General features: G+C 45.0%; 1 protein-coding gene across 4 annotated transcripts; it reads right to left on the reverse strand.

Moving 5' to 3' along the window:
- Positions 1-24: 24 nt before the first annotated feature.
- On the reverse strand, positions 25-25,086 carry LOC142576059 (3-alpha-hydroxysteroid sulfotransferase-like). 4 transcript variants are annotated; one of them, XR_012826770.1, is made up of 3 exons: positions 21,077-21,501; positions 16,399-16,487; positions 9,525-14,378 (listed from the first exon to the last, which is right to left on the reverse strand). XR_012826770.1 is itself a non-coding variant. In XM_075685983.1 (2 exons), exon 2 carries the CDS (start codon positions 964-966, stop codon positions 106-108), a length of 861 nt encoding a protein of 286 aa, XP_075542098.1. In that variant the 5' UTR covers positions 967-1,101; positions 24,989-25,086; the 3' UTR covers positions 25-105. The 4 variants fall into 4 exon arrangements, 2 of the variants coding, with proteins under 2 accessions (XP_075542098.1, XP_075542097.1); XR_012826771.1 differs by lacking the exon at positions 9,525-14,378 and adding an exon at positions 15,083-15,133 and having other exon boundaries at positions 21,077-21,506; XM_075685983.1 differs by lacking the exons at positions 9,525-14,378; positions 16,399-16,487; positions 21,077-21,501 and adding exons at positions 25-1,101; positions 24,989-25,086.
- Positions 25,087-25,869: the final 783 nt, after the last annotated feature.

Consider the following 25,869-nt stretch of genomic DNA (forward strand, 5'->3'; position numbering starts at 1 on the left):
AAGAAAAAGATAAAAAAGCTGATGAGGATATATTTTTTTCCGAAAGAAAACCGGAACTATGAATGCCGCAACATCAGCAGGTTTCTTCGGCCAGCTCTGCAGCTTTCAGGTTGTGCTTTTCGAGAACGCAATGGCCTCTTCGCGAATGTCTTTCCAAAGATCAATGAATGCTGCGTTGTGACCTTCCTCTTGTATCTTCTTCTCCAAACGAGCCAGTAGCTCTGACGTGAAGTACTCTTTCCAGCCACCCACGTTGGCTGTTCTCACCATGGCGTATTTGTTATTGTCTCCTTTGTACCCGTGAGAGCATGACAGCGCGTTCCTCTGGAACATTTCTTTGAATGCCGTGTTATGGGTTTTGCCGAAATCCATTATTATTATCTTGCGCATAAATTCAGGCTTCGACCACTCCAATATTTTTGCCAGAAGCTCGGCGTCTTCCTTCAGGGCTCGGTAGTAGCGCTCCCCCAGGAACCGCGCCAAGCTCAGTACTAGCCCTCTGGTGTCCCTCTTGAGGTCCTCGTAAGTGATGAACAGAACGTTCGGTTCGTTTCTCAGGTTGTAACCCGACGAGACGTGATCGAAGTAGCTTCCGTAGCCCAGGTCGGTCTCCAGAAAGGCGTCCACGAACTCCTCGAAGGTGGCACCTTGAAACTGCCAGACGCTGACCTCGGTCATCATGTGGTGGAAGGACACGCAGATGTCCCACGGGTTTCGGGCGACGTAAATGTACTTGGCCTCCTTGCTCATGGTCTCCTTGTTCAGAGGAAGATGCGAGTAGAACAATCTCATTGGGAGACTGGGTTTCCAATCGTTGTGCTTCATGTACTCTAATGCATGAGTGTTACTGGTGAACTCTTCATATGACTCCACCGGTTTCCCTCCCTTTAGGATGAGTTGGACGAGGAACTGTACCCAGTGAGTTCCGCTTTTGGGATACGTGCTCGTTATGACATCATTCAGCATGGGCCTGAACAGGTGGAAGTCGTTGAAGATGTCTGGATCCAGCCAAGCACATCTTGGCACCCCGTCGACCACTCTGTGGAAAGGCCTGCGTGGTGCTTTGCCTTCTGGCCGCGTGTGCGTGGAGAATTCATCAGTCTGAAAGAGATGAGTTGCTAGTATTAATGAAAGGAACATCAAAAAGCATGCTTAGGTAATCCAAGAACATTACATGAAAATTGATACGGAAGCCCACTAAGAGTTATACTCATGTGCTTATGGCTTCTAAATGTTGCCCACTGCTACATTTTTTACATCAGGAGAGCATTCATTAAGCAGACCTACTTGAGCTGACTCATTCTTCTCTTACGATGCGTGTCGTCGTGGCTACGTAGCTCTTGTGATTGCCGTGCAGTTAAGTATCGAATCCCCTGATTCCTGCATAATACAAGGGTATTTCTTAGCGGCATCAAATTGTTTAAACATTGCCTATGGCAGATAGTACAATTTTAACCGCTTATCTTAATTTGCGACGATCCGCCCGGGTTCGTTAACGAGGTAGGACTCCAGGCACCCTACGTGGTGCCTCCGCAGCACCCTCCGCAGCGTGGTGGCGATGAACGATGACTGACCACCGAGAAGCTGTGCTCGTCGGTTTTTACTTTGTGCGCTGACCAATGCTGCCCACACAGCCAGGCAGAACACAGAGCCTGGTGGGCCAACGAGGAATATGCCCAAGTGGGCGTCACCTGCTTGTTACACCCCTTACCACCAGTTTGTTCGTTAAATACAAGAAAATGTGCAAGCTCAAAGCATAAGGCTCTCCCGCCGTCCCAGCCAAGTCAAGGGTGCCTGCTATCCAGGCGAGTAACGGTGCCGTGGCCTCCACGGTCGAGTACTCCGCCTGGGCGCCGCTGTTGACGGGCCGGGTGTTGTAACAGCAGGGGCTGCCTGAACCTGCCTGGATCCGTCCGGAGAATGCGCAGTGGCCGGCGTTGAGAGATGCTGGACTTTACACCGGCCCAACAGGTGCTGCACCACGAGCAACGCTTGTCGTCTCCGAGGAGGGCGTTGCTTCGGTGGAAACGACTGGTGTTGCCGCTTTCCTCCTGAGAGCTGGACTTCTGAAACCGCAGTTGAGAGTGACAGCCAGGTCCAAGGCCAGGCTTAGTATGGTCTGAGTGTCTGTGCCACGTGGCCCTGTCTGGCATGCGGACAAGCAGCGATGAGAAGCTGGCAGGGTGGGCCAAGACGGAAGTTCACCCTGGTCAGCTGCCAAGACGGATGACCAGGGTGGGCCAAGACGGAAGTTCCTGGCGAGGACTGGAGCCCCCGAATATGGCAAAGGGCCGGGACGGCACCCTCAGGCAGCGGCCAGCTTCTGCTTCAGCTGCTTCAGCTGCTTCAGGAGTGCTGTGTATGGGAGCTCCAGTTGCAAGATGTCCAAAGGTGTTTTGACCATCCGACCCAGCAGGGGTTTACATAGGGCAGAGTCAGTGACATCTTGGGCCGTCGTCCGGTGCAGAAACAGTACCCGGGCAAACTGCGTCCGGACATCCCCAGACTGACTCTTCCTGAGCTTGTCCTTGATGGTCTGCACCACACACTCGGCTGCACCGTTTGAAGCTGGGTAGTACAGCGGAGCATACATTCAGCGGATTCTGTTCGTCATCCAGGACAGGGACTCTTCGCTGGCGAAACCCTGACCATTGTAGAATATGATCATTATCATCATCATCATCAGCCTGGTTACACCCACTGCAGGGCCAAGGCCTCTCCCATACTTCTCCAACTACCCCAGTCATGTACTAATTGTGGCCATGTTGTCCCTGCAAACTTCTTAATCTCATCCGCCGGCCTAACTTTCTGCCGCCCTCTGCTACGCTTCCCTTCCCTTCGAATCCATTGCGTAACTCTTAATGACCATCAGTTATCTTCCCTCCTCATTACGTGTCCTACCCATGCCAATTTCTTTTTCTTGATTTCAACTAAGATATCATTCACTCGCGTTTGTTCCCTCACGCAATCTGCTCTTTTCTTATCCCTTAACGTTACACCTATCATTCTTCTTTCCATATCTCGTTGCGTCGTCCTCAATTTAAGTAGAACCCTTTTGGCAAGCCTCCAGGTATCTGCCCCGTACGTGAGTACTGGTAAGACACAGCTGTTATAAACTTTTCAATTGAGGGATAATGGCAACATGATGTTCCTGATCTGAGAATGCCTGCCAAATGCACCCCAGCACATTCTTATTCTTCTTATTATTTCAGTGTCATGATCGGGATCCGCAGTCACTACGTGTGCTAAGTAGATGTATTTCCTTACGACTTCCAGTGCCTCACTACCTATCGTAAACTGCTGTTCTGTTCCGAGACTGTTAAACATTACTTTAGTTTTCTGCAGAATAATTGTTAGACGCACCCTTCGGCTTTGCCTCTCCAGGTCAGTGAGCATGCATTGCAGTTCGTCCCCTGAGTTACTAAGCAAGGCAACATCATTAGTGAATGGCAAGTTACTAAGGTATTCTCAATTAACTTTTGTCCCTAATTCTTCCCAATCCAGGTCTCTGAATACCTCCTGTAAACACGCTGTGAATAGCATTGGAGATATCGTATCTCCCTGCAAGACGCCTTTCTTTATTGGGATTTTGTTGCTTTCTTTATGGAGGACTACGGTGGCTCTGGAGCCGCTATAGATATTTTTCAGTATTTTTACATACGGCTCGTCTACACCCTGATTCCGTAATGCCTTCATGACTGCTGAGGTTTCGACTGAATCAAACGCTTTCTCGTAATCAATGAAAGCTATATATAAACGTTGGTTATATTCCGCACATTTTTCTATGATCTGAATGATAGTGTGAATATGGTCTATTGTTGAGTAGCCTTTACGGAATCCTGCCTGGTCCTTTGGGCCAGGATATGATGACGTCCGACAAACTGTGGGCGGCGAAGACCTGTCGCAGCGCCGCAATAGTCGCGCCTGCTAAAGAAGCGGTGGCAGGTATAACTTCCATTCACTTCGAAAAGGCATCCACCACCACCAGGAAGTAATGTCCTTTGAAGGGCTCCCCAATATCCACCTGCAGGTGGGACCAGGGTCTCGGTTGCAACGGCGAAGGGATGATTTCCACATAGCGTGAGAACCGCTGCTGCTCCGGGCAGATTTGGCAGCTCTGCACCATGTGGGTGATGTCTAGGTGCAGGCCAGGCAACCAAACGTGAGACCGATCCCCAACCTTAGTTTTTTTCAACGTTATGATGTCTCGCGAGCAGCAACTTTAAGACCCTGGACCGGAGACTTTGTGGGATCACCACCATGGAACGCCACAGTAGGCAGCCCTGCTGCAGGCTTAGCTCAACGGCCTTATGTCTATAGGCCCGCTGAATCAATTTCTCCCTGCGGGTCACCTCCTTGACCACCTGATAGAGGAATGGGTCTTGGCTGGTCGCCAGCGATACTGCAGGTCTGGAGAGTACCTCCGGGTACGCGTACTTCAGCACGTACACTTCAGGAGGCTCTGAAACTGCGGCAGACACCTCGGACAGGGACAGGTGGCTCAGGGCGTCAGCCGGTCCCAGGCTAGCTGGTTTCCCGGGCGGTCACCCAGCGAGTAACTGTAGGCTACCAGCCTCAAGGCCCAGCGTACCACTCGAAATGATGTCTGCACGGAAACCGCCTTATGAGGCCCCAGCAACCCAACAGCGGCTTGTGTTCCGTGACCACCTCGAACTTTCGACCCGACAGGTAATGGTGGAAGCGTTCGACCCCGAACATGAGGGCCAGGCCTTCGCTGGCCTGCTGGCTGTAGCGTTGCTCTGCAGCGGGAAGCCGACTAAAGCAAATGACAGAAGGCGTTCATGGCCATCCTTGTCCCGGTGTGCTAGGACGGTGCCACACCATACGGCGAAGAATCTACGGTCAGAAGGACGGGCTTGTCCGGATCAATTAGGAGCACCGGTGCCTTGGTGATTAGCTGCTTGCAGCGCTGGATGGGCCAGTCCTGCTCCTTCTTCCCGACCCATTGCTGGCCATATTGAAGCCGAAGATGGAGCGGTTGTAGGTGGTCCGACAGGTTCGGCAGGAAACTCCTTTGGAAGTTGATGCGCCCGCGTAGCTCTGAAGTTCCTTCTTATTCTGGGCCTTAGGCACTTTGAGATGAGCAACAACATCGCGGGGGGCCGGGACAACGCTGGCCTGGGAAATGTCAAGTCCGCGGTTCTCAACGCTGGGTTCCAGGAAAACGCACTTTTCAAACTGAAGATCGGTGTCCGGCAGTCGTACCAGGACGTTATGCAGGTTAGGCAGGTGGTCCCCGTTATCGCTACCAGTAACCAGGATGTCGCCCCAATACACCAACACAGCCCTCATGCCGCTGAACAAGCTGTCCGTCTCCCTCTGAAGAATGACCGTCTTTGAGGTCACGCCAAACGGTAAGCGTGTTCACTGGAAGAGACCTGAAGATGTCGATATTGTGACATACTTCCTGGAGGCATCCTGAAGCACCAGCTGCTGGTTAGCGTCTGTAAGTTCGGGCTTCGTGAACTTTGGTCCAACGAACAACGCTGACCAGAGATCTTCGATCCGGGGCGGCAAGATACTTCTCGACGGTAGCGACGGGGTTTATGGTAACCTTTATATTGCCGCACATTTTGACACTATTGTCTGGCTTGGGGACTGGCAGAATGGGAGCTGTCCATTGAGACGTCTTGGAGGGCACCAGGATGCCCTCTCGCTGTAACCGTTGCAGCTTCTGGGTGACCCCGTCCTTCAGGGCGAACGGCAATGGTTGAGATTTGAAAAAAAGAACGATTCCGGGCTCTCTGAGGTAGATAGATGCCAGACGTCGTTCCGGCAACTGTGCCTACCCTAGCTGGAACAAGGACTTTAACTTGGTCAGGTGACTCGGCGTGTCTTTCCACATATGCAGGCTGGCTTCCTGGTACTGCGGCAGACGAACGCCCAGTGCATGAATCGAGTTTCGGCGCAGCAGCATCGGCGACGACCCCTGTGAAGTAAAGTGGAAGCATTGCCTCCCTGTTGCCAAAGCGAACGCTGACCTGGGCTTGCCCATGGACCTGGGTGTAGCTGCACCGCATCACGCGGGAAACCTCAACAGACACCCGGGGAAGGTAGGCTTGAACAGTTTCCCGGCATGACTGACACGCTGGCTGCTGTGTCCAGCTCCATGGAAAGCGGTGCGCTCAGAGTTCAATGGTCAGCATGTGCGGCAGTACAGACGACAGAACAAGGTCTGTGTGCCACAGGTCCGAAATCGGTGGTTCCTCGGCCACGACATGGATCCTGGCCGCAGGTGAACTTAAGCTTGCTGCCGCACGCCTCCGCCGCGTACCTTTGCGACGGCTAGCCTGGTCGCCGGCTTGTGTGGAACTTGCACTCGAACCAGGCTGCTGTTGTCCGCTGTTCGTCCTCCACCCTCAGCATGCCCGTGCCAGGTGCTCAGTTTTCGGGCCCGTGAAGCATTTTGCTTGAGAGAACGGGCAGTGTGAGGGGGAATGAGGACCACCGCAGCGACTAGAAGTACTGCCCTTTGTCAACAGCTTGTTGACCGCCGCTTCCCCCAGTGTCCTTAGCGACAGCTTTCATCGCCAGTGTTGCCCTAAAGGCGTCGTCCAGCGAGAGGTCGGGGAGCTCCCGTAGTCACATCTGCATGCTGGGGTTATTGATGCCGCGGACGAAACGATCCCGGAACATCAAAACCAGCTGGTCCCCGAAGACGCAGGCACTCGCTAAGCCTCAACGAACTGCCCAAGAGTCTCTCGTTCCCGGCGGCTCCACTTGTTGAAGCCGAAACGCTCCATTCGTGTGGAAGGTGCAGGGCTGAAATGCAAGGGCAGTATGGTATGCACCTCACTCAGCGTCTTAACGTGCGGTGTGGTTGCCTTGAGAAGGTCGAGCAGTAGACTGAAGACGCGGGTCCCGAAGCTGGCAAGGAAATGTCGCATTATTTAGCTTCGGGTGTGTCGTTTGCCCGGAAGAACATGTGGACTTTCACCTCGTACACTGGCCCGGTGGACCCATCACCCTCGAACGGCTCGAGGTTTCCGTGCAGAGGCATGGCGGCAGCAACGGGGGGCGGTGTTTCAACGCTCGTGACGGTGTGGGATAATGCGTAGGTACTCGTTGCCAGTGTCACGTTCCGCCCAATTTCGTGAACGAGGGAGGACTCGAGGCACCCTTCATTAGACAGACTCTCGGCAGCGTGATGGTGATGAACGATGACTGAGCGCCGAGCAACTGTACTCATCAGTGTTTATTTGGTACTGTGACTAATGTTGCCCACCGAGCCTGGCGGGCCAGCGAGGATTATGCCCGAGGGGGAGTCGCATCTTTGTTACAGAATTACTCGACGAGGCGGCCATTAGTTCTACAAAAAGTCAGAATGATCAATTGAATAATTACCTAATTACGCTAATTAACTTCTAATTGTCTATTTACGCCAGATAGTTCAGTTTACGAACAGACGCTGAGTTTGTACGGCTTATCCACATGGAATAAGTTCTATGGACAGCACCATTTCTGAGATATTAATTTTAAAGGTGTCCGTCGAAATGTATTGGTGTTCCAGTTACTTTTGTCTTCAATGCATAAAACAGCGGTTTCTCAAGAACGAAATAATCAATAATGCACTAATCGCAGCACTAAATTTGAGGGGCACCTGTGTCGTCAGTCAGCGACGCACCCGGCCTCCCCGAAAGTTCATTGTCATGCAAGTCTTCGCAGCTTTTGCGAACTCGCAACACCACCACCTCACACTTCTCTAGGCGGGACACCTTTCCCCATATGTGGGCTGCATTTTGCTGTGGATCTCAATGGGCGTTCATCCCTTGCTTCATATAAAACGAATTACGCTTCGTTGCTCGTGCGCTTTGGACGTGCGAAGCCCAACGGTGATCTACAACTGACAGCAGCGCCGTGCTGCGGGACTACCAGCAAATAAGGCCGGGCCGGTACAAGAAAGGTCCATTGATGGGAATGAATATGCTGATTTCGCATTTACAGCCGTAACTTGTGTAAAAAGATAGGGGAAAATACTTTGTGATTCACCCTCGCAAATAAGGATTGTTCACGCTGGTGAAACAGTCGTGTTAATGTTCCTATTGATTTCAGTGTTTCATGTATACCGCGAGACTTTGCCTTGATATAGAAGATAAAAAGAATACAAGGAAATCTAACATGTGTAATTCCACATTCGACATTGCCTGTGTGCCTTTGTCGCTAACCTGTACTCTGTGACCAAAGGTAAGGCGTGCAAACACGGACACAAGAGAACCAGAAAACACAAACGCCGGCTATCAACTGAAGGGCGCGCTGTGGCGGAAAAGAAAGTGGACACATAGCTTATCTGCAACTGTTCATATGCATGCACAGAAAGGTTTTGTGCCTACTTTCTCTTCTTTTGCGTCCGCGTCTGCACGCCTTACCTTCTGTCACGATGAATGGCTGTCAACTACACTGTAAAATTTTTTCCTCGTTTTACAGCAAATCTGCTCGCAATGTGTGACAGGACGCTGTTCCGTAAATAAAGAATGTTCATTTTCGTAGAATGGAGAGCAGTAAAAAAGAGACCGTAATACGAAATACGAGTGCTTTCGTATCTAAAACAGAAGAGTCTGTTCGCTGAATCTGTACTAAAACCATTAAAGTAGAGGTGCTTCTTGTATTCGGGAAACGGAACACACTGTATGCTGAATCTGTACTATATCCGTTAAAGTACAGGTCCTTCCCGTGTTTCGTCTTGCAGAGCATATGCATTGTTTGAAGAATGTATCATCAGGGACAAAACTGTCCAGGACGCGCGAGCGTCGACCAAATTTTATTGGTGTGCTATCTGCTGCGATTAGCAACGCTAACATCTGCATTCGGAATGGGCATACGTGGCCCACTTTTTCCAGCGGTCTTGAACGCAGAGATGCAATTTGGTCGACACTCGCACTTCCAGGGTCGTTTTGTTCACGATAGTACATATCCTTGAATGCAAACGTCATGAAGGCAGCTCATAGCCAAAGCAGCAGGTCACAATTGAGAAAGTTGTTATGACAACAGACTGACATAGCTGAAAAAAGCCATGTAACTTTGCACTTTGTGATATGAATGCATTGTGCAGCATATATACAAAAAAGCGCAAAATTTCAGTCCTCATGTTGTATAGATCATAGAAGCAACTTTATTTTATTCAATCACTTCGCTTCCACTCTTTCCTGGTGAAAGTTGCTCTTGAACCCCAGCACTTTGGAAGAATAAACTTGCTGTTAGGAGAAACAAACAATATTCGTGAATTTCCACCCTAAAGGAAGTGGCAAAAAAGTATAATCACAGAACACAACAAATCAGTAACTTCTGTGTTAGAAAAACATGTATGTAGACCAGGATTGTTGGAACAAGGAATGTTGCTGTAGCCAACATTTCAACAAATGTGTTTGTCAACAGGGTGGCAAATGTTTTCCTTGGCAGCGCTTTTTGTGCATAGCTCGCTAGCCCTTACACTCATTGCGGAGGAGAAGCTGGTGAACACAATTGGTCAATCGAAGCCAAAGTGTTGAAATAAAGGCAGGAAGGGTGTGCTAAGCAGTGGTGATTGTTGTGCAGCGGGTAGGGGCACTGCTGCCAGTTTTTGCAAAAAGTAGGGATGGCCAAAACAGAAACGATGTAAACATATAAGAAATCATTTTTCAAGATATCTTAGTCTTCCCACAGGTCAAAATAGGAATTAAGATAAGCCGTTTGCTCATTTGGAGAAAAGCAACGAGGAATTAGGGAAAATTAATTCTGTTTCAAGATGCATCTAGTTAAGACCTGCGTAAATGATAAGTGAAGGCACATTATGAGTACACATTTTGTTGAAAGCCGATGAAAAAAATAATACATAGACCAAATATTAGAAAATAAAGACATCAAATTTGAGCTGGGTATGACCATAAGACAGTAAAGAACAGCCTGTGAAAAAAAAAATGGTATGAGCAATATGATAACGAGGTGCAAGATTGCGAAAAATTGAGCGCAGTTTATATTCATGCTGCTCTTAACGGCTTCAAGTTTCTGCCTTCCTGTGGAACCTTTGTCTTACTTGCACAAGGAAATTGGTCATTTTTTAAACATGTTTCAGTTCAGATGCTGTTCAAAGCTTTACCGCTAATATAATGGAAGGAAATGTTATGAACTTTTACCCTGGGCGGGCATCCACTAAGCAATAATAGCCACAGGTGTAAGCTCAAAATTTTGTGGTCTAAATGGAACTTAGCTCCTGGCAAACCATTAGCTGGTCATTTTTTCAACACTGATGCCTACACATTACATATGTTGGCATGAGTGCTAACAAACTACGTTATACTTGTTGCCACAGTCAAAGTGTTGTGTGGTAACAATGAGTGAAAGAAACAGCGTTCCACATTACTGACTCAAGGCATCAGGAAAAGTTCTTAAAATTATTGTACCTCCCCACCCTGACCTACAATTATACATCGCACTGACTCTTACGGTGTCGATCATGCTTTTATAACACTAGGCATCAATGAGGAGAACTAGGGGATCAGAGGGCACAATTCTTTTTCTTATAACATCAAATTCGCTTAACATTAATGCTAGATTCTAACTGACCAAGGAACAGCCGGTTTCTGAGGTGGGGACCAATGCATACGAAAGCTCATGACATTTTGTGCCGCAGAACGTAGCCGATAAGGTGTTAAGTGCACAAGTGCACTCTTTCATGCAAAATGACAAACCTGCAGTCAAAGCTTGTGCAGACGTGCCTACCTCAGAGTCTGAAAAACGTCAAATGGAAAGGCAAAGACTGCTAAATTTGTTTAAGATTACTAAAATTATTTGATTATTCATTATGTTTACGGTTCGTTAAAGATTCGCAGACTGTACTCTACAGGTGCTGCAAGCAGTCACCCTGCTTTTACCGTCGTAGCAACAAGTATCTTTCGCGCAGACAAGCAGAAATGCTTTTGAAGCTTATGCAAGAGAATGTCCTACAAATACACCCCACCTCAGATTCTAATCAGGTAGAGGAGGAGGAGGAGGAGGAAAACATTATTTTCCTGTGGAGGATGCATACTCCAGAGTCGAAGAAGCTACTGTACCCTAAGCATTGCTGTTGCCAATGCATCTGCACTAGCAGTTACAATTGCTTTTCCACAAGCTGTAGTTAGTGCAAGCTACTGCCACTTTACTGGCGGGGCAAGTTAAAACTGTCTTATGAATTTATCTGATATAACACAATTGGAATGCAACATTCTGCAAATAAGTGAAGCGGTATGTGCCATCCCATACAATGAAACACCTTTGAAGAACGTGAATTGCTACCTTGGCCGTGACAAGGTGTAGAGTGTGTTCTTTGTAAACTAGTGCACCTGTGTAGCCTAAAGCTGCGAAGAATGCATTTGGTATGGGTTGTTAAGGTTTCTAATTTAAACTGCACACTATAAAAATCTCCATGCAGTCTTGAAAAATGCAAAACCCCCCGTTGTGTTGTTAATTGGTAATGACACGTAGGGCCATAACATGTACACTATGATCTTCAATCCCATACAATCAAAGCGAATGGGACCACCCTAAGTGTTATGTGTCTTCTGTCTCACATTTTCTGTCAAAAAGTGTTAGTCTGGTATGCTGCGGTTGGCAGACAAGCTGATTTCTGGTGCAATATAATGTATTATGTGCTGTGATATCAGTTTTTTCCCTACTGTTGAAGCTTCCTCAGGTCTTACAGTAAAAAAATGAGGAATAAGTACAACATGTACGCAACCCTCATTACGCGTTTAGTAGTCTAAATTATAAAGGGTCACAAATTTAGATAGGAAGTGAGAGTTTATTCATCTGAAGGAATGGCATCGTGTGAATGATTCTTGCATTTGGTGCTATATCTATTTTTATTTGTTTCAGTTGGAATGCGTATGCATTGTCAGCGATATCGCTTGACATGTGTTAGATTGACTGTTTCCCAAATTTAGGCAAATTCCTATTCGCAAATAATCTTGTCGATGATACCAAGAACTTGCTTAGCAGGAGTATATCTTTAACATTTGCAAGATACGAGGCTCTTGAATGCATATCTAAGCCGGGGTTCATGCCGCCATCTAATGTCATAAGCAAGTTTCAGGAAATCATCTACAAGGTTTCATATGATGAACGTAAATTTGCTTGTACGGAAGAAACAGGGAACTTAAACAGGTGAACTATGCAGCATAAGAATGATGTCAGCTAAAAGCAAGCATCAAGAAGTACTGTATCAGGAAGCACCGGCGCTCGACACACATAGACTATCAAACAAGAATTCTTGGGAAGACCTAAAATATGGCAGTGGAATGAAATCTCTCTTCTAATCTATATGTTAACTCTTTATTTATTTATTTTACTACCAATAACTTCACCAGAAACGTTCATAATCATTGTCCTATCTACGCCAATTCATCCTGTCGAATATTCAAACGTTCATAAGCTGCTTTTTTCACTGCTAATACTCCGCGGGAAATGGGTTTCCATATGAAGACCATATCATCTACTTATTTCCCGTTTTTTATAAATGATCAGGGAAGAATTACACTTAACCTGCATTGAGCCTCAGCAAGTTCAATGTTTGAAGCTGTGGAATAGTTTTCCCTTTCCCATCTTTGACCCACCTGGTTAGCTAAGTAGGTAGAAAAGCTGCAGGAGAAAGATGGTGCCACCGAATTAGACTTATGCCCCAGGAGCCCGTTTCACAATCACTGGAGGAACTGCTTTTGGTTTTGGCTTCTGCAGTCAACCGCAGTGGCCTCGGCATATTTCTTGGCGGCCATGGCCATGTCTAAGAAAGGTTGTCGGCACAGGTTGCATAAAAAAGGATAATTTTCTGAGATAAACCTTTTTCTGAACAGAACCCATTTAAGTTGTATTCCTAGCTTTGCGACACAAAACTGCCGTGTGACCAGCTACTCAACGCACTTTACTTGGATTCCTTGGCTTCTTTCTTGGAAAGACTATTATGTAGCACACAATGAGCACCAGAAATCTGTATCAGGAGGCTTTCATGTTGCTCTACAATGTTCTCATTGACACTTTTGATCTAAATATTTGAGAAGTTTAATGGCTAATTAGGAGTAATTATATAATTAGGCAGAATGCAAAAAATAATCTGAGTGCCTCCAAGCGACGGCAAACAACATTACCTTGTTCTCTCTAGTTACATGACATTTAAATATTTCTAAATATTTGTGCATGATAGTTGGGACACCCTGTAGATCAAAAACAATATTACAATTTTCATAATCATGTCGTGCGTGTTACTGGTGGCTATGGCTGCTTTAAAATGATCCTTTCAGTAAGGTGTGATGGGTTTTGAAGTCAAATGTTTTGTAGCAAGGGCAAGCAACCTAGAAAATCAAGCAAAATGTCAAGTTCAAGTTGTATTCACTCTTCCGATGTTTAAGAAGCGGTAGAAAAATAAAGCAGGGCACAACAGCTAAAGAACAGTGCAAAATTCGAGAATCTCAAATGAAGAAGAAAACAATTTTTGAAAATGCAGCAGAAAGTCACCAGCTCATGTGGAGTACGCCCTTGCTATGTACTCCAAGTGAAGAAGTTGCTACCACATTGCTTGGGCACCATATGAAAGTAACAATAAACAACTTTCAGCAGAATATTAACACCACTAAATGAGTTTGGCTTTGAATATTCTCGATATGAAATCCTCAGCAACTTGTTCTGGCGTTTAATGTGTTGAGCTCATTCTGTACTCTCAAAAGTTGGCTCTCTGAAGGCAAGCTCGCAGCCACAATTTCTCTAAACGCAACATCAGCTTAAGTCTGAAGATAGGCCTGGCCGGCAGATGAAGTGGATAATGCGTTGCAAACATCATGAACACTTTTACATGTTAAGCAGTGGGGTCACTCACGCAGCAATGAAATTATGTGATGCAGACACATGACATATTGAAGCTAGTTTCGTGAAGTGTTTGACCCTTCCAAGGCTTTTTCTCCAGTTGTGAAAGCTGTCTACACTACACAGATTACCGACAATAAAAAATAACTTCAACATGCTAACAATACGTTTGCCATTTGCAAGAAACCACCAGTCTTTTTGGCTCCTAGATTGGCTCGTTCAAATCTACTAGGCCACAGTACTTGCTTTACCCAGCACCAGCCACTTTATATATGCAATGTTTTGCATTTATGCATTGCTTGAGATGCAATGTTTTTAAATGCAGTGCAACAGGCAGGTATGTTAAGGGGAGAAATGCCACAAATCCGTGCAGATGAAGTGCTGCTGCAAAGTCGTGAAGCGCTAACTTCTGGGAGAAGGTTGGCTTCAGTTGAGGGCGTTCGATGTGTTATCCTCTTCCTGTAGTAAAGATCAGTGGTGTGGACCCTTTTATACTGGCTTTCCTTTCTGGTCGGAACCTTAGCAACAGCTCACAGCTTCCTTTTTTGAGCCTGCAACATGTGCAGAGAAAGTCACATCGTTCTGCTTTGAGGCCATGGCTTTATTTTTCTAAGCGAACCACCTACACATTCTATCAAATCATTGAAAAAATACAGTTGGCACATTGGCACTGTATATAGACAAGCTAGTTGCTAGACGTGTGAAGCATGTTACTAGCTCTGACAGAATGCGACGATCGAAGCATACGCTGGAAAGCTACACTACAATTTAAACTTAAGTAAAACTGTATGAGCATACAGTATGGTTAGTGTACAAGCCCTGTGTCAAGTAAAAGTAAATTTTCAATTGTTTATGGTGTATTCATACTTATGCTGAGCCATCAAACTGCATGATAAATGCTCCAAGTGTACACATTCTTGGTTTTTGGTTACCTATGTGATTCGTTTTCTACTTACACAAGAATTAATGGCACAGCAATAAGAAAAATGATTAGAAAAAGAAATGCCGTGATAATCTTCCACATTTTCTGAGGACAGGAGCAATGACCAATAGCACGTGGCTGAAGCTATATAAATTTTCAGTTTTCAAACACCTTAATTCTTTAGCTTGTAATGAAGAGGTACGCAGTGCACCTCCGAACGGCCAATGCAATCTTTGTACTTGAGAGTGCACTGAGACTGCTGCCTTGTACTGTTCGGCAGTTCGGCTTTGGTTTTGTGCTATACAGAATTGTTTATGTACTAGTAGCTTACTCTGCGATAAAATTGGACTTGGAGCACTGGTCATATGCGCATAAATAATGCAACTGAAAATATAACACAAGAGGAGCATTATGGGTCCCTTAGAAAAAGAACATATATATTACGATTATAATGTCATGTGATGCCACAATGAAACAGAAAACAACGTTGATGGCGCTTCCATGCCACGAAAGTTATTGGAGAGGCAGTGCTTCAGAAGTGCCCGCGACACAGTCAAACAAGGCGAAGGCGTGTTTCTTAGTGTGTGTTTGAACACAGCTCCACAAGCAGGAGCGATTCCGTGTGTTGCTTCCCAGTGGTTTAGCTCGCCGCAGTTTGAAGTGCCAGAAGATATATAGAGAAAACGGCATTATAGTCTTGTGCGAACAAGAATATATTGGGAAGTGCATTCAGAGACCAGAAACTATCAAAAAAAATCTTCTATATATTCATGCAAATTGGTAAGCTGCATGACTGTTTCAAATAATAAATTTTCATGATGCACCACTGTGCAGGGTTTTACAGACAAAGTCACATACATTTAGTGCAGATATCACACTATCATGGTACGAAATAATGATCATCTCTAATAATATAAAAGGTGTTGCCTAAATGTAACGACAGAATTTGACATTATTCAATCAGAGGCCTGAAAATTTTAGCATGCGGTGGCACCACTTGGTTAAACAATAGCGATGCAATGTTTGCATACAAAGATTACCCATGCATTCCTGCCATTGTTCAAAAGGAATCAATTTTGCCTCAAGATTACAACTAAAGCACAAATTGTTTACAGTTATCCTAACAGAAACAAACCTCATTTGAACTTCAGTGTATACGACCTCTGTTGATGCCAGCCTCTTACAAAGCTAAAGCTTCCTGTATGCTTTACAGAGAAAATATCGTCGTATGACTTAGCTCCAAAGCTATTCAGGACTGCAGCACTGTAGAACAGGATTACAAATGCCCCATTTCATGCGTAACAGCTTAATTGATTTGCTTGCAGAACTTGTCAAGTGCAAATTAAAATTACTTTTCCCTGTTCAGCATTTTTGCCCGCTGGACCACAATCGGATGACATCGAATATGTATATATATATATATATATATATATATATAAATATATATATCTATATATTTCAGATAACGTAATTCGGCCTATATATTAACACCTTCGCATACTGCCACAGCTGCACTCTGACAGATGTGTTGCAATAATGCAGGGGTGCTTGTCCACTAGCACTTCAATGTCACTAACAGTGATTACCTATGCTGCTAAGTAGATGGTAGTGATGCAAGTAGCAAAAAGCTGAAAGAAAGAACCACTTACTTTGAGAGCAACAACACTGCAATAACTTTACAGAGATGGACCCATTACAGGCAGCAGACCTCTTCTCAGCTCCAGCAGGACAACAGCAACTAGTTTTTCAATAAAAGAAAATGATTAATTAGTAATGATAAGTTACCTAGTTCCTGCTAAGTAACAATACAATCTGATTTCCATGAATATATACTCTCTGCTTTAGTAATACAACTGAATTATTCTTAAAATACAGTCTATGATGATTGCATTCGCTTCTCTTGTCGGTCCACATTTTTCTGCAACTGATACATTTACAGCTCGCTTACTGAGACGAATGCCTTTACTGCCCCGACATCATTCGGAGCAAAACGTCTTGCTGCACCACAAGCACTTGCACCAAGGAAACACAGCAGAGCAGCCAGAGCGCAGAACTTTTTTTGTCGCTACAATAAAAACATGCATGCAAGCAAGAAAGTTACGATCACACGTAGTGAACCACTGGTATTATTTTGAACATTCAGTTCCGTATTAAAACAGAAGTTTTTGCCGTATCGGATAAAGTGTGCTCTTAAGCTGCTACAAGCGTCAATAGAAGTAGGCAACTGAATGCAGTTTTATTGTACACTTTCAACGCAGTTGAGGAAAACGGTATTCGTGTCACACCGAAAATTGCGATCGCCATCGAGCCGATTGCGCTACCATTGAAATCGATCTGAAAAGACAGGTGATCCTTTTCCTTATTCGTGCGTCATTTTCGCCCCGAAGACTCTGCTCACTGACCTTTTGAAACAATAGTTCTGTTCGCGACGCATGCTTACCAAGCATTATTTTAACACGTAAGTTAAGCAAACACAATAAAATTAAAATGGACTTACCTCATCAGCAAATTACGAGCGTGCGTAGAATGTTGAACATCTATTGAGAGCAGGCTACCGGGTGTCCAAGTGCATACGTGCACACGAACACAGGGCAACTTCTTCGATGCCACAGCGTGCAGAGTTTTGTAGATGAAGTGAAACACATGCAAATATCCCCTCGTTGTGGCGGCACATAACGAGCACACAAGCGTTCACCACACAGCGAAAAAGTCAGAACTTTGCCAATTGAACCATGCCGAGATTCAAGCAGCCTAATAATGCATCGCTTCTGTTCATCACTCCCGATGAGTCAATCTATCTACCGTACGGCCTTGCTCCACTAACTTGAATATAAATCAAACCATACTGTAATCTAACCATTTTTACAACATGAAAGGGTAAAAGCCGGCTGACTACACATGTGCAGCTTTGTCTACCGCTCCTTAGATCGGAAGCGCAGCGCACGCTGCCCCCTGGGGCCGCACTCTGTGAGCACGCAGAACAAAACACAATCAGTTTGCTTTTCGCACGTGTGCTCTAGTTGCTGGAACAGTAAAATAATTGTTTGACAAATAACTGAATATTGCAAGAGAAGAACGCTTTCTCTCCCACAAGGTAGTGCTTTTTATACAAAGAGTTAGAGAATACAAGAAGAAGAAAGGCAGGGAGGTTAGCACGGGTCAGTGTTGCAATGAAGTACGAAGTAGTGCACTGCGATGAGTCAATAACCTCTAGTATAGCGCTAATTTGGGCTGGTTGGTGCATGTAATGAACGGGTAAATAATGTGTTTTGTCATAACATTTACATATGAATAAAGCTCATGGAAGAAATGGTATTAGACGCTGGCTTAAAAAGAAATAAAGCTCGAATCGTTAGGCCTACTCGGCACTGGTCATTCTTTCTTTCCTTCTTTTATTTTGACAGTACACACAGTACTGGCACGGTACTAGGTCCTTTATCTTCAGCCAGCTTCCCGTAGTTTGCACATGCGTCGGTTCGTGCATGTTCGCGATCTTTATTCTGCCATACGAGAACGTGCGCGTACACCGGTGTTGCTTCAAGATGAAGCGCCAAATGTTTGCGAGAACATCTTACCGCAAGAACTGACAACGCATGAACAGCGAAGATTATGCGTAATCGCGGTGTGTCAATGAATACACACTTTAGAATTCAGCGCGACACAGCACGAGCGAGTAAATATGAGTACGTGACAGAGCGCTGGCCAGCAATCTAATGCTTTATTTTCAGAAGCAGCATATAAATACATCAATGAAGGCACCATGCTCAGCGACTCGAGGAATGCCGTGCGCAATTTTGCCAAGGGGCGAATATGCGCGCCGGCGGCCGCCATCATCGGCAAGCTCCAATTTCAAGACCGCGGCAGCACCGTCCGTATCAAGTGGTTCCCGGCGCACGCGGGCGAGTGTGCATCCTCACCGAACCACAACGAGACGGACCATTCGGCGGCGCGAGCGCTTACCTTCCGCGCCCCCGAGAGTGACCGTTCCGTGTGGTGGTTCGAAACCAAGGACAGATTGACTAGTTATGCCGAAGTAACCAAGTGTTACCGCTTAGCTCGACGGACAATGCCGCCTCCCCACCCGGCACTCAGTCGGGAGGAGGCCGTAATCCTAAGACAAATACAGACCGCGTCACTCCTCGCCCCCGCAATGCTGCACGTGCTTCACCCAGAGCTCTATCCGAGTGGGCTGTGTGGCGTTTGTGCAGCGGGTCCGGCGGACCAATGGCACATCATGTGGGACTGTGCCAGGTTCCCGACGGCAGCTACCTCCAGGACATACCCGCCAGAACTTCAAAGTGCACTGCAGTCTACAGACAAGGACTCACAACTATGGGCCGACCAGCAGGCCCGGGGTGCGCTCGAAAAGCACAAGACTCGTGACCCACTACAAACGGGCCCAACGGGGCTAGTGCAGAGTAGAGTATAACCCCGGGTCGACGCTTGGCCAGCGTCACGACTCGGTAAATCGTCGTTTGCCGGCACTTTATTAAAGTTATTCCTATCCTATCCTGAAGGCAACATGAAGAGCATAAATATGCTGCTGCTGCAAATAAAGCGTTTGGTTGCTAGTCAGCCCTCTGTACTGCGCTCTTTACTCGCTCGTCCAACGTAGCACTTTTATGTGGCACTAACCAGCCTCTTTGAACACACTGCTAATGAATAGACAGTGACTTGCAAATATGAGATATTTCGAAAATATCGTGATAATTAATTAAACCAACTACAATATAGTTCAGCAAAGCCCTTTTACGATTGAGTTATTTGCTTCCCGCATTCGAAAATTTTATCTGGCCACTGTACTTGCATCTATAGGCCGCCACTTCCCATCGGGGCCATTTGTTGCTAAATGTAAACGCAGTTACGGGAATTGTACCACGCCCTGCGTTTCAGTACTGGTTTATAGTGTGCACAACTTTAGGCGCAGAGCACCATGTCATTCCCAGTGCACCAGCACCTCAGTGCCGCAAGTTTGTTTATACTGGCACTTATGGCCACGGCTATTCGTTCACTTAAACATATATACTGTACAAACTGCAAATCACTTAATTTGAGAACACTGTAAACACACGCATATATTAGCGCATAGATGAGCGTTATACAAGGCCCGTATGGGCGGCAAACTGCAACCGGAACGGAGGACGCGTATAAATATTAATACCATCTGTTATTGCAGCTTTTGGTAGAAGGCTGGCTCTCACATTTTGTACGTATTTTCATTATGTGTACAGCTCGCGTGTTCAATAACATATTGTTAGATTAAACTTTGTGAGTTCAATCACTCATTCCGACAGCGTGTATAGTTTTCTGCGCGAAAGTACAGATGTTCGCTTAACAAAAATACGGAATTCTGTCTATGTCGTGCAAAACAGCGTAGCCACCGTATTATTACAGTGAAATGTCCGCAAAATTTGACACAGTGAGCACCTTGTTTATATTCACGGAATATTTGCGGTATTTTTGAAATACGGCATACTTTCCGCATTTTTACCTGCACTTCCTCCGTAGAATGACGGAAATCCTCCGCATAGTGATGGAATTATTTACAGTGCAGTATAACTTCATTTGATTCTGTTCACTCTTAGACGCTACGGAGTACAGCGCGTCTAGCCGTGATGTTCCATAGACGAGCCTTCATCGCCAGAACTAATAAATTTAGAACAATTCAAGCTCTTCTTAAACTAAAAGGCAGGTGAAGGAGGCGTCGCACTCAGACGTGATGCCAGCTATACCTTCTCTTCTAGTAATGCCAGCAAAAAAAAGAAGACGAAATGAAAATTTGTGCAGTAGGAAATAAAACATCTAAACCTCTAATATTCCGAGTAAAGTACCTACAGACGAAGGACGAAGTGACTAAGGGAAGCAGCGGCACTACTTCACTTTACCCACTGTCTGTTGTCACTTTATATCACTTTTTATTGTATATGACTAAATTTCATTGTTTTGTGCGAATGTTTGAATTCCTTTATGCATCGGGATCTTTTTACCGATTGTGTCTTGTGATAAACTGCACCATATGCCGCCCTCATGTTATGCATCTTCGTAGGACTCTGATGTCTTTCTAAATCAACTAAAATAAAAATTGAACGTGCGCTAGCTTTTTCCTTTTTTAGTACACCTTAGTTGCAACGTGGATTATTCTCCTGCTGGTTTGTCAAGATTTCGGTTCTTAAAAAGAAATTTAAATGCTTTCTTTATGCATGCTTCGCAGAAACTACAAATCCATACGTTGCCTAAAATAAAAGGTACAAATTAAACCTGGCGGGGATTCAAAACGCCATCACGTACACGTTGCTCCAAATTGCGCACCCAGCCTCATGTACTTACCCCCTCTTTTCCGGCCATCGCCAAGGCTGTCAACACAGTCCAGTCCACTCAATGTAATGTACCACAGCACGCAAAATCCCTATATATATAGGAGCGCTATCACAGATAGCATGCAAGCTTCACGAGTAAAGCGACAGAGGTGAGCTTATCGAACAATATTATCCGCAGCGTTCCGAACGCCTTTGACGCGACTGCCGCCTCGCCCACCGTGCGAGGTTTTAGAGTCTAGACGATGACGGGGAATCACGTCATGTTTATTCAAGTGGCGAGTGAACGCGCAACTAAACGTGACTCATGTCGCCGCCTTACAGAAACACTACAACGATGTATGTTTTCCGACAAATGAATTAGGACATTTACAAGCGATAACGATTAAATCGTGCGTCAGTTTGCCGGCACCGATATCAACACTACCTTTGCCTGTACGGAGCCTGCCTCCCGAGATTCATGACAAGTCACGAAGCGGAAGCGCACGATGCTTGCCTGCGTGTGAGCGTCGTCGTCTGCTATTGTCTATGGATAGTCTACAGATATTCTATAGACTTCAGTCTACAAAAACAGAACTTTATAATCCGATACACTTTTTTCTATGACATTCTGCAGGCATTTGTCAACAAACATGTATTTTCATAAATCTATAGACAGTCTATAGACACAGACATTTTATAGAAAAGTCTACAAAGAGTGTATAAGGCCATAACTTTATAGCTATCGGCTATCTACAAGTTAGTTTACATATTGGTTTACATGCGGTAGCAAAAAATTTCGAATATATTTATGCATGTGCACCTGTTGCTTTTCATCTGCACTTATGCATTAACTTTAGTAGATTAATAATGCTCCTGAAGCAGCTCTACTTTGATATATGTTGCATAAACTGAAAGAATTTAGCTGTGAATGATGCAGTGCAAAAAATAAAACAAATGCGCCGCCAATGAATTAACTGTTTTTATTGCACGATATACTGGATGAATTCCTTAATATGCATGTCTTATGCTAATATGGATACAGACTAAATATTTACACTACTTTACCTTGGTAAGCATGGTCGCCAGGCTGGCCTTGACCTTTCTGTAATTAGTCCCAAAGGTGCTGCAGGTTTATGCCGAAAATAAGTACATGCAGCAATATGAGGCAAAAATAACACGTGTATATTCTTTGTATGTTCATTAAGCAGCTTAATCTATTTGCTCAAACCATCTAAGTCAATACTTAATGCGGTTTAACTATGACTAAGGGCTGCTTGTCAATACAAATCTGCACCTTTATGCAATGTTTTATCTTATGGTATGGTAAACAATTAAACCGTCACAACTGCTGCTCGTGCCAGCAACAGTATGTTTCTTTTCATGACAAGTTCATATATGATGCATTAATGTACTAATCCAAAATTATATCTATATTTATTCCTGAAACGTTACCCAGTTGGACTGTCTGTACATTTTTTTGGCTGGTAGTTAAGTATGCCCGTGCAGCGGTATATGCTCAGAAGACGTGACTGGAGTATTTACAGTATCATGCCGAAGATTGTAATTTATATTGCTTAATACACATTCAAATGCCTTTCTCATACTCTTAAATGAATGGGTCATTGGCTATAACTTCAATAGAAGGCAGATGGATTGATTGTATTGATATGGTCACTTAGTTTCTTACAGGTAATGAGGCCTCTTGGGCATGCTAACAAGTTTCCAAGTTTAGTATACCACATGAGCACCCGAAATACCACACGAGCACTTTGTGTCATGGCACGACAGATACGCATCTCCTAAGAAACAGAACTGATAGTATAGTTCGAATGAATTCTGTCACAGTATATAATTTAAGGTGCTTTCAAAGATGAAAATTTTTTCTAGGGTTTCGAGGTTCAGAAATTTTAGTTAAAGCAAAAAAGAAATAAAACAAATTGAGTAAGAAATGCTTTGTCAGTATGCTCGACATTCTTCTTTTTTTCAATAAATGGAACCAATTTCCCTCAACTTTTTATGAAGTGAAACGTTTTAAAAATATATTTAACAAAGAGATTCTCTGGAAACGTTGTACGACATATAAGAAGACAGTATGCCTATGTGGGGATTTTAAAATTTCCCGATCTTTTTCCAAGCATTCCCTGGCTGTTCTCATATGAAAATTTTTTGGCAATCTATGACACCTGCAACTTAAGTGCCATAAAAAAATGTGGTGTAATGCTTGCCAAGTACTGCCAGTCCATAATGTTTAGATAAAACCAATAACACGTCAGTCATTTGACATGCAGTATTAGATTCAACTGACTCGAATCCCTTGATTAATAAAGCAGAGAAGAGCTTGGGCAAGTTCGTAATTGATGGCCACACGAGTGCAGCACGGAAGGCAAGGACACAGAGTCAGACACGTAAAGCAAATGCAACTATGTGAGGGAAAACTATCCTATGAGTTATCTTTACGGTTCAATAGTAGTTTTCTATATCATTTGCTCTCATCACTTATGCCTCTAGTTACCTTTGTTTACATCTGACGAAAGGTTACATGGCAATATGAATCAGTACCATTATAATGCTTCGTTATATTACAGTATGATAAGCAGTTAGACAGCCATAATGGTCGCCGGTGCCAGCAATGGTACGTTTCGTTTCATTGTCTCTTTTCTCATACTTCGAGATGAATACATTTGCCCCACTTTCAGTAGAATGCACATGAATGGGGGCGTACGATTATGTTACTTATCAACTAAAACATACTATCTCTTAGTTGTGTTGATAAGGGTAGAACAGATGCAATGTCCACTAAATTATTTGAATAATGTCTGCGTAATTTCTAAGAAAAGACCACCAAATGGATAATCTGCCTCTTTTTTCTTTTGTACAGCGCATACAGTATACAGTCTGTCCAAGACGACGGCACTACATGCAACAGTAATGAAAAACGGAACACGTATTACGCACGACAAGGGCTTCATACCATGCACGACTGGCACAATGCGAATCTGCGCCAGCAGCTGCCTAGTAATTAACAGCACGTAAACTGCATAACGGCGAAGCATCGAAAGGCGCTTAACGCTTTCCATATAGCCCGAAAGATAACTTCTGCTGCTAAACTGTTTATAAATGAGACAAAAAACAAATCTTCCAACTACCGTCATACGCAATGCCTTCAGTTTGAAACGTGTAAAGGTGCTTCCCGGAGCGGCTAAGTTATTGTTCTGTAATTTTTTTCGGCTAAGTTGCGAAGCTGCATGTGACTGAGCTTGTCGCAGGTTTTATACTCCAAATGCGCTTGTGGTTGCATATAAATGGATTGTCTGAATCTAGATATTTCTGCTAGATATTTCTTCAAGTCTCGTATTTTCCTTGGGGTAACTTCCCAAAATTATTTAATTGGTTGCCAGGAACCTTAAAAACACTGCTACTTTTAATCTATACGAAAGTGGCTGCGCACGCACTGCTGATGCACGCCCCGCAAACACGGCCTTTCATCCGAGTACGCTAGCAGTTAGTCAACTATACGTGCCTGTTTGAAAATTCTTCATGCTAACACAATTTAGAGATATATACATAAAGCGTGTCGCGAGAAATTCACTACACATGTGGCGCACCATTCATCGCGGCCGGATCTAGCCCCACGAAATGAGATCTACCACACTGGCTACCCAACACAAAATCCGCTTAGTGGCAGCTCAGTATCAAGTTAAAATATGGTGTACTTTTTTTTAGGCACCTAAACGATAACGCTAAAATCAACAAGTCCGAGCGATCGCTCGCCGTAAAACATTTCGTATAGTGGAAGCGAGAACAAGAGCGCGTTATCAAATCATGTCAACGATAAACCGACACTATTCCCGAGTCGCATGTGCTACATGCAGCCGGTTCGCGTTACGAAATCCGCTCACATAATCATGAGCCATTGACGCAAAACAACTTTGCTAAAGCTTACCGTTCAGTGTAGTGGACGTGGGATGCCACAAGTAAGTCCCGCATACACAGACACCAACGTTCAGGCAGGCACGGCACACAGCTACAAGCGTTTACGTGCCTTGGGCACTCGTTGAAAATTCAAATTGACGTGGACAGACGGCGCACCGCCACGCATGCGCAAGAGCTCCGCGCGCCAGGGCGTGTGCGCTCCGAGGAGTCTGAGCTCCTTTTCTTTCTTCTTTTTTTGTCTCTTTCTCCCTCTCTCTGCGCGCCATGTGCACCGGAACGGGTTGCTTTTCTTTTAATTTTTCATCTTTTTTTCATGGACAAAGGAAATGCGCTGACCGGTTGCACTGCAAACGCTGTGGGCTATCGTATGAGACTTGAATGCACACATGGATGAATGCGCTGTTTGTAAAAGCCGTTACAGGGCCCTTCAGACGCTTCAGACGCTTCAGACGCCTTATCGCCAGCGACGATGTGTAATACAGTGCATTTGTAGCATATCTACCAGCGTACCGCTAAATGTGATGCCTGCACGTAAGTTAGTGCTAATTTTCCGCTCCGATGATAGGTCAAAGCAATCAGTACATCATTGATGTACTCATATGCGTGGCTGCGCTGGCATACAGCCGGTTAAATACTGTGTGGGCTCAGAGGATTCGACACATATTTTAAGTAAATGAGAAACGTTTATGAGTTTATGGTGCAGGATATCAGTCAACAAAACACCGCCCGGTGTTAGTGATGCAGCCGAGATATGAAGGCAATGTGAAAAACATCTGAGAATCGGGCGACACACAACGCACACACCACATGCGCGACATCGGTTCATTGCACACTCAGAAAGTCCGCGTTGTCAGCTACAAACACTACGAGTCTCTGTGCTGTTAGCTTGAT

This window comes from Dermacentor variabilis, chromosome 3 (assembly GCF_050947875.1).
Source record: "Dermacentor variabilis isolate Ectoservices chromosome 3, ASM5094787v1, whole genome shotgun sequence".
Classification (NCBI taxonomy): domain Eukaryota; kingdom Metazoa; phylum Arthropoda; class Arachnida; order Ixodida; family Ixodidae; genus Dermacentor; species Dermacentor variabilis.